This window comes from Episyrphus balteatus, chromosome 1 (assembly GCF_945859705.1).
Source record: "Episyrphus balteatus chromosome 1, idEpiBalt1.1, whole genome shotgun sequence".
Taxonomy (NCBI): domain Eukaryota; kingdom Metazoa; phylum Arthropoda; class Insecta; order Diptera; family Syrphidae; genus Episyrphus; species Episyrphus balteatus.
This window is the reverse complement of record NC_079134.1, coordinates 26,497,293-26,507,022: the sequence shown is the minus strand read 5'-3', so window position 1 is coordinate 26,507,022 and position 9,730 is coordinate 26,497,293. Positions and strand designations below refer to the sequence as shown.

Sequence of the window (9,730 nt, the reverse complement as noted above, 5' to 3'; positions counted from 1 at the left end):
AGCATATAAAAGATTTGGTAAATCAATTGCACTTTTCCAGAGTGTATTATAGACAGAAGATGTAATTATATAAATAAAATATGAGAATAAAAAAGAAAAGAAAACAAAAAAAATTAACTTGAAAGCGATTATAAATACAATTTAATTGAAATAAAGGGAAACATTATTGAATAATCTGTTGATGAAGTGTTTTCTTTCGAATAAAGAATTTTCAGCATATTTAATGTCGAATTCCTTTCAAAAATAAATTCGACCTGAAATCGATTTTTCGTTCAGTAAAGTATGCTCGGCCCAATATTAACGACACGTAAAACGCATTGAGATCGATTTTAATTCGATTTTTTTTAAAAGGAATTTGACATAACAGACCGACCCGGATTGTACCTAAAACAAATTTAAGTAGACCTTATTAACTGAACTGGAGTGTACTTAAAGCACTACCCCTGCGATACTCATCGACAACTTGATGTCGTCAAAATAAGTTTGTTTACATATATTGAGCCCTTTCCACCATATTGGGATCTTTTGTGAATCTCCAGAGGCCCTATTTTGTAAAACGATCTTCGTTGAAAGTTCTTCGTTATCGTTCAAACGCGATTATTTAATAAGATTATCGTTTTATTTGAACGATTCTCATTAATCTTTACGACTCCTATTTGCCTATCGTTTGACTTTCGTTTAGGTGTAATAATATTGTTGCGTCTGCCGTTACTTTGGCCAAACGACTTTCTAGTTTTACATAATCGTTTTTTTGTCGTAACTATCGTTTACTCACGAATTCCATGTATGGGGAATTTGCTACAATTCCCGAAAAAACAATCACGGAATGGGTGTTTAATGAAAAATTTAATACAAATTGTTTTTCGAGAATCCTAGAATCCTAGCAAAATCGTTTACTTGCCGCTCGTTTCGTATTATGTAATAGACCCCCAGGAGAATTTAGTTTAATTGCCGATACCAATAAATTTTGAGGGAAACTTTAATGATTACTTTCGTATCCATGTTAATGTTTGGAACGAAGGAACAATTCAAAGGGAACATTTTATTCAAGATAGCCCCCGTTATCATTAACGACTTGTCGTTCGGAGATTTTGTCTTCCCATCATTTCGGGAGTTGGTAATCTATACAAACAAAATTTTCTCCAAAAGTCCGCTGACAAAACGGACACTGTTTCCTCGATAGGGCCGAATACTGAAGGTCTTCCCAAAGCCTTAAAACACAACTATTTGTTGAATATTTTTTATGTGTTTTAATTCTTTTCGATTTTTCAAAAGAGTTTCAATTTTTTTTTGTAAAATCAATTTTTCATAAACGTTTTTGGCAGTGTTTCAGTGCAGAGGCTCAAGAAAGAAGAAATTTGAAAACTGAATAGACAGGTATGTTGCCGATGAAACTATCTTTCAAATCTATTGCATGTTATTTTCAATAAAAGTTTAAGACCAAAAGATATGGCCCTGTAAAATTTTGTTCTCGGAAATGTTCATTTATTTTTATGTAGGGATTAACTATTTTATTTTTTATTTAATAGGAAAAAAAGATGTTTCCAAGATATCGATGAAAAACTGTTCACACATCTTTTTCCAAAATGGTGGTTTAATGTGAGAGAGCTTTTATCCTCGAAATCTATGTTGAACACTCCCGCTTACCTCTCCTACGTAATTTCATAAAAACGAAAACTCTCTTCCATTAAATGCAAGGTGAAAGTTACCATGCTTAAACCACGCATGTTAAGTTTTATTTTAGCTTATCAGATCTAGCGTTATGCCGACTTTTTACGAGTCGATCTTAGCCGCACGATATGTCGCAAGGCTTAACTGAAGTAGGATTTTTCTATGCGGATTGTCACTTTAGTCAACTGCGGCTTACGTTCACACGATTCGAAAAGCTTCGCCGCACGGCAAAAATCGACTTGTTAAAAGTCGAGATTGTAATGAAATTTTCTCTGATTCCAGCGAGTTTGTGAGTCAAGTTTGAATCGTTATTTTGTTAAAATAAAGTCAGTTAGGAAAAAATAGAGCTATTTAACGAAAACAACCCTGAAAAAAAAATATACAAAAATCGTTATAACTCAAGAACTAAGTGAAAATGTGAAAATTACTTCACTTGGATTTAACTCAAAAACCCATGGTTTTCATATGTGGTGCTGATTGTGGGGCACCCTTTATAAACAATACCGTTATTTTAGTTCAAATTCTTTATCACTCTTGAAAAAAAAAAACATCTATTGTGAATAGAGCTTAGAGCAATGCAATTTCATCCACTTGAAAATAAAAACAATCGCACCTCATTGACAACTGACAGTGGTCCGTTCTTTTATTGAACAATGTTAACTATTGTTGTTATGTCAAAAAAATCGTTGTATTTGTTTTTGTTAGATTTTGTTACAAAATGTCAACTTTGATTTAGGAACGACTTAATGTTACATTTTGTTGATCTGTCAAATGAAATTTTTTGGAGATTAATTTTATGAAAGAATTAATTTGGTACTGAAATAATTCTTTTTAATTGAATTCTAAGCAAATTGAAACAAAAATATGCATTAAATAATTTCAAATATGAAAACAAACAAGAAATTCTCTTCTCACATCATCCCCTCTCTTCCCCATTTAGTTGTGTTTGACAGATTAACATTGAAACTCAAGTCCAGGAGCTGAGTTGGAAAAAGTAACAAAATGTAACTATTTGACACTTCAACAATGGATTTAGGAACGATGTTGTGACGTCACGATGTTACACTTTGTAACAATAGTTAACATTGTCGAATAAAAGAACGCATCACAGTTCACCGACATAAACACACGTGCTTGTCATTTTTTTCGACTTTTTAAACTAGTAAAGTCGTGAATTTCTGTTTCTCATTTTATTTTTCTAATTTAAACAATAACAATGAAAGATTATCCAACTTTAACAAATTCCCGACCGGAATTTAAACAATATCCACCTAAATTAAATGAGGTAACAAACATCCATCAAACCTAATCAAATCAAAGAGAAAAAAAAACAAATCTCACTCCTCTGTTACAGCACTTGGAAAATCTAGCTGCTCCACATCTTGATTCATTCAATGAAATGCTAACATTTGGCCTAAAGAACGTCATCAAGCACATGGTACCAGTCCACTTAAAATCAAAAGCCGGTGAAAAACTATGCTATTGGTTAGAAGATTTAATCATATCCAAACCAAGAGTTCCATTCGATTATATCGATGTGAAAGATCGTAAGATTTATCCAACCGAATCACGTCAAAGACATGATACCTATTCGGCTGCTTGCACTGCTAAAATGGGTTATTCTATAAATGGCGGTGACAATTCTGCCATTGATGTCGATTTAGGACATCTTCCAATAATGCTCAAGTCAAAAGCTTGTAATTTAGGGAATTTAAGTCCCAAAGAAATGGTTGAACATGGCGAACATGATTCCGAATTTGGTGGTTATTTTGTAGTCAAAGGAAATGAGAAAATCATTCGTATGTTAATGATGTCGCGAAGAAACTATCCAATTGTTGTTAAACGTTCCACATGGAAGGATCGTGGTCAAGGCTTCTCTGATATTGGAGCTTATATCCGAACAGTTCGTTGCGATGAAATAGCCTATGTCAATGTTCTGCATTTCCTTAACAATGGAACAGCTAAGTTTATGTTCTCCCAAAATAAAGCAATGTCATATGTGCCAGTTTGTTTGATCTTGAAAGCTTTGGTAGACTATACTGACGAAGAGATCTACACTCGTCTCATTCGTGGTTATGAAAATGATCAATACTACAAATCATGTATACAAACAATGCTTAGAGAAGTACACTCTGAAGGAATTCATTCGCATATCGAATGTAAAGATTATCTTGGGGAGATTTTCCGAAGCAAATTTTGGGAATTACCCGAATGGACACGAGCTTCAGAGATCACTGACTTTATTCTCAGTCAACGTGTTCTCATACATTTGGATAGCTTTGAAGATAAATTCAATATTCTTGTATTTATGGTACAAAAGTTATTTCAATGTGTTCAGGGTAATTTCAAGGTTGAAAATGTTGATTCTGTTATGATGCAAGAAGTCTTGCTGTCGGGACATTTGTATCAAAAAGTTCTAACAGAGCGTCTTACTACTTGGATGCTTTATGTTAAGAGAAACATTGAAAAAAGACTAGAAAATTCTGGTAGTTTAATAACAGCACAAATTCTTACGGCATCTTTTCGACAAGTCAATGTCCAAAGGGGAATGGAATCGTTTTTAGCGACTGGAAATGCGTCATCGCGCAGTGGAATGGGTTTGATGCAAAACAACGGTTTGGCTATAATGGCAGAGAATATCAATCGAATGCGTTATATGTCTCATTTTCGAGCTGTACATCGTGGTTCGTATTTTACAACGATGAGAACAACTGAAGCTCGTCAGTTGTTGCCCGATGCGTGGGGATTTATTTGCCCGGTGCATACACCGGATGGAACTCCATGTGGTTTACTTAATCATTTGACTATTATGTGTAAGATATCAACGACACCACCAAAAGATAAAGTCGATGTAAATACTTTGATAGTCGATTCTAAGATTATATTTTAATTAACTCAATTGTTTTTATTTTCAGGTAATTCCCAAGATTCTGGTTGATCTTGGAATGCTACCATTAGAATCACCTTGTTTTGATGCATCTGCAAAACTTTTGGTTGTTTTTCTTGAAGGCAAATGCCTCGGAAACATTCGTCAAGTTGATGCAACAAAAATCGTAGATAAGCTGAGATATTTAAAAATCGATGGTACACTACCAGAGATGTTGGAAATTGCTTATATCCCACCCAAAAACAAAGGACAATTTCCAGGATTGTTTTTATTTGCTGGACCAGCACGAATGATGAGGCCTGTTAAGAATTTGGCATTGGGAAAAGTTGAATATATTGGTTCGTTGGAGCAGGTTTATATGGAAATTGCTGTAGATGAAAAGGAATCATATCCGGGAGTAACAACACATTTGGAATTGGCAAAAACTGATTTTATGAGTAATTTGGCTAATTTGATTCCAATGCCTGATTTAAATCAATCACCTAGGTAATTATAAATTAGATTATATCCATTCTCACATAGCACTCACAGTTTTTAAAAAGTATTTAAATTGTGTTGTGATAAGGGAAAATCTTATCTGAAAGGATCTTTTGGGCTTTTCAGGATTCTAGTGAAGAAGAAGAAGAGTTTGAAAATTGTAGGCGATTAGTTGAAATATTTATCTTGAATTATTATCCTGAACTCACAATGAATTTCAGAATGTTTTTCAAATGGGTTTTCTAAGACTTTGGCCAATTTATTGAAATGTATTTTCTAAGGGCTCTAATAATAGTCTGGACTAGGCTGAGGCATTCCGTTGGTGTGCCTTTTTTTATTTTTAAAGTTGGATTTTATTTTCAACAGTACAATTTTACTATATATTAAGTTATGCCTTCGTACAAATAGAGAATGCAAAAAAGTGGGTCCCGGAAGTCAGTCTGTCTGTCAGTCTGTATGTATGTATAAGGAGCTACATCCTAAACGGACGGACCGATTGACATCAAACTTGGTATTTAGCTCTGTTTATAGACTCTCCAGAGGGATTTTTGGAATTAATTTTTTTTGGTACCCATCATTTACATAGGTAACGTTTTTTGAAAAATTTAATTTCCTCGAAAACAGTTCCAACAATTTTTCAATTCAAATGTTTGTTTCTCATGAACAAAATTTTTTTCGAAAATCATTAATAAAACCGTTATTTTCAAATCTGATTTTCTAACAAACTACTATTTCAATCTCAACGAATTTTTTTTATACAAAAGCATTTACATAATTTTAATACAAATCAGAAATAAAATTTTGAATTTTTTTAAAAAAATTGGAATTTTTTAAAATTTTCGAAAACGGGATATTGATTTTTTTTGAAATTTTGGTTTTGGATGTTGATTAGTGATTTCTACAAAATGGCATACCAATTTAATTTTAAAACTTTTTTCTAAAAAATTATTTGTTTATAAAAAATTAGTTTTTGTTAAAAAACAGCTTTCATGATTTTGAAAAATGTTTTGTTCTTAAAAACTTAATAGAGCGCATCAACTTTCAAAGTGTTTTGGAGCTTAATTTCATTTCAGATGGATTTTATTTTTTAATCAAATCGTTGGAGGCGCTTTTGAGAAAAATAACCTTTTCCCCCCTCATATGTCATTTGCTTCATCGTATTTATATTGTTAGAACGCGTTGAAAGGCTTCTCTCGAGATAGTTTGTTGACTTTTGGTTTAGTCTTAACTTTAATATTTGAGCTACCTAGAAAGTAAACACCAATCTAGTAGATTGAGTGATTCTTCACAGTAGTTGGTCCAGACTCCACTATTTGTTTTCAAGGCACTGGGCATTAAAGGGTTTATTGAGAGAATTTTTCTTAATCTAGTCTTTTGAAGAGTTCGATTTTGTAACAGAAATTTCTCCAGGACGATGTTTTGCATTTTCTTACATGTTCTTTTTAAGGATTCATTGTCCTAGTCTTGCCAATAATTCTCTAAATTCTTTTTTGAAACTTAACTTCTGTAAATTAATGTTAAAGAATCCAAAGGTTAACACGAGTACTGAAATCAAAACGGCGCAATCCGCGAAAATTCTGTTAATCGAGCAAGGTAGCTTGTCTTTGCCATTTATTCCTACCTCCATTTCTACCTTCTGTATGATCAATTTGTTTTATTTGCTTACCTGAATTTGTACTTTGCAGAAACATGTATCAATGTCAGATGGGTAAACAAACTATGGGAACTCCATGTCTCAACTGGCCCAAACAGGCAGCCAATAAGTTGTATCGTCTCCAAACTCCAGGAACACCTCTTTTCCGACCAGTTCATCACGATAACATTGGATTGGATGACTTTGCAATGGGAACCAACGCTATTGTAGCTGTAATCTCATACACTGGCTATGACATGGAAGATGCCATGATAATAAACAAGTCCGCTCATGAAAGAGGCTTTGCATATGGAAGTATTATTAAATCCAAATTTATCGAACTAAAGGGTACCTCTTACTTTGCTCGAGATCCAAATAATGAGACTTTAGCCTCATATCTAGATAATGATGGATTACCTCAAGCTGGTACAAAATTAACCCATGAAGATATTTTATATTCGTAAGTTCTTTCTTATTCATAGTAAAATCAACTTAATAAAGAAATGTTTTCATATTTACAGTTTCTTTGACACGGAAGAATTCAAATACAAAATCGGTTACAATGATGAAAAAGAAGACTGTGTCATCGATAGTGTTCGGTTTTGTGGTAATTTCAAAACAAATGCCCCGCGAACGATTTGCATAACAATTCGAGTTCCACGTCCACCAAATATCGGTGACAAATTTGCCTCTCGTGCCGGACAAAAGGGTATCTGCTCACAAAAATACCCCGCTGAAGATTTACCCTTTTCAGAGACTGGTCTTATTCCGGATATTGTATTTAATCCTCATGGTTTCCCATCTCGTATGACAATTGCTATGATGGTCGAAACAATGGCTGGAAAAAGTGCAGCCTTGCATGGACTTGTACATGATGCGACACCATTTAGATTCACAGAAAAGCACACAGCTATCGATTACTTTGGTAAATTGTTAGAAATGGGTGGTTACAATTATTATGGTACAGAACGTTTGTACAGTGGCATTGATGGACGTGAAATTACTGCCGATATTTTCTTTGGAGTTGTACATTATCAACGTTTGCGTCACATGGTGTTTGATAAGTGGCAAGTTCGTTCAACTGGTGCAGTGGATGCAGTTACACAGCAACCAATTAAGGGTCGAAAACGTGGTGGTGGTGTTCGTTTTGGTGAGATGGAACGTGATGCTTTGATATCACATGGATGTGCATTTTTGTTACAAGATCGTCTATTTCATAATTCTGATAAATCAAATGCTTTGGTATGTGACAAATGTGGTAGTATTTTGGCACCAATGAAAAGGGTTTCAAAGAAAGCAGAGAATGGATTGGAAGTTTCGCCGGAAACGTGTAGACTTTGTGGAGATGGCAAAGGCGTTGGTAATATAGAATTACCATTTTCGTATAAATATTTAGTGAGTGAATTGACTTCGGTTAATATTAATGCTAGATTTAAATTGACGCATATTTAAGAAGAAGTGTAAATAGAAATGTTTTTATTATTATTAAAAAAAAAAAAATAACCAATAAGTTTTCTTTATGCTTTTGGAGATTTATACTTCACAGTTAAAATTTCCAATAAATGGTTATTAGTATTCTAGGAGTGCCAGGCTTATATTCATATTCTTTGTCTTTACTCCTGCTGCACTTTGAAAGAGGTGGAAAACTGCTCTTTACAAATCAAAGCGTCTTTAGTCGGAAAAAATGAAATGAAGAAAGACTGCTTTTCAATATTCGTCTGGCTGTGACTCATATCTTGAAGATTGACTATAGCAGAATTGACTGTTATCTCAACATGGTTTTTGGGCAAGGGAAATGGCCTTACCAGGGTATTGACGCTGTTTCTGTAAGGGCCGTCTTAGTATGCGGTGTTTTTCTTTTATATGTCTCAGATCCACAAAAATGGCTTATGCGTGTGCGTCATCATATTTGATGGGATCCTCAGTTACAAATCAGAAAAACTACCTGATCTATCATACAAAAAAAAGCTGATAATTTTCATACAAAAAATGCATTCTTTAATTGAATCATTTATTTGCAAAACATGATAAGTCCATGATTTTAAATTTTTCAGGAGAAGAAAAAAACGTTCTATTTTCTTTTGATGTGCGTAGAAAAATTTATAAAAAATATATTCTGTAGAACTCTTGCCTAACTACAAAATACCGTTTCGTTTTTAATTTTTGAAGCGATAGCTCAAAAGATAAAAAATAAAAACGCTTTTGGACTTATCATACTTTGAAAATAAACGGATGTGAAATTAGTTTTTAAATGGATATGCAATTTTGCTTTTAGTCCCAGTCTATCAAACAATTGTATTTGAGAATAAAATACAATGTCCAGATTGCTTATTTAACTTTAAAGTAGCTTTTAACTTAAGATTTTCAGCCATTAATCTAATAAACCATTTACACAAAAAGAAGCTGTTGTTTATTTTCAAAAGATGATAAGTCCGGGACTTATTCTGTTTTTAATGCTAAAAAAATATTTCGCGTAGCTGTAAAATCGGATATAGATGGAGTAGATACTTCATATTTTAAAGACAGACGTGGTTATCCCTGGAGTACAAATTTAGTCAAAAAAACGAATTTTGAAAAAAAGTGGACTTATCATGTTTTGCAAATAAATGATTCAATTCTAAAAATAAGGAGAGTTTGACTACCTGTATCAGCTGAGTACTTCGACCGATTTTAAAATTTTCTTCTGCTTTTGAAGCTTCCAATAATCCTTAACCCAGTAAATATAATTATTGCAACGACTTTTATAAAATTGAGCAACTGTGCGGCAATTCTGAGTTTCGAAGAAGAATTTGAAAATTAAAATGCACGACTGGGTCGCAAGTACTTACCCTCGCTGTTGCAAAACACTTTTATGTTAGTTTACTTTTAGATTTTGAGAGCTGTCTCTTTATAAATTTAAAAGACATTTTTTTGATGTTGGGGAAGAGCCGACATTTAGGGCAACATTTTCTTAAATAAAAATTTTGTTGGTTTACAAACAAGAAGTATTTGGCTGTTCCATTTTTTAGAAACTATTTTGAATGAAAACTTTCAAAATAGTCTATGTTCTTTAACGACAGATT

The 9,730-nt window shown here is 33.2% G+C and overlaps 1 protein-coding gene across 1 annotated transcript; it reads left to right on the top strand.

Annotated features, from left to right (window-relative positions):
* Positions 1-2,789: 2,789 nt before the first annotated feature.
* LOC129907571 (DNA-directed RNA polymerase I subunit RPA2) lies at positions 2,790-8,158 on the top strand. Its single transcript, XM_055983850.1, has 5 exons — positions 2,790-2,956; positions 3,026-4,522; positions 4,587-5,044; positions 6,721-7,128; positions 7,190-8,158. The coding sequence occupies exons 1-5, from the start codon at positions 2,888-2,890 to the stop codon at positions 8,118-8,120; spliced, it is 3,363 nt and encodes a 1,120-aa protein (XP_055839825.1). The 5' UTR covers positions 2,790-2,887; the 3' UTR covers positions 8,121-8,158.
* Positions 8,159-9,730: the final 1,572 nt, after the last annotated feature.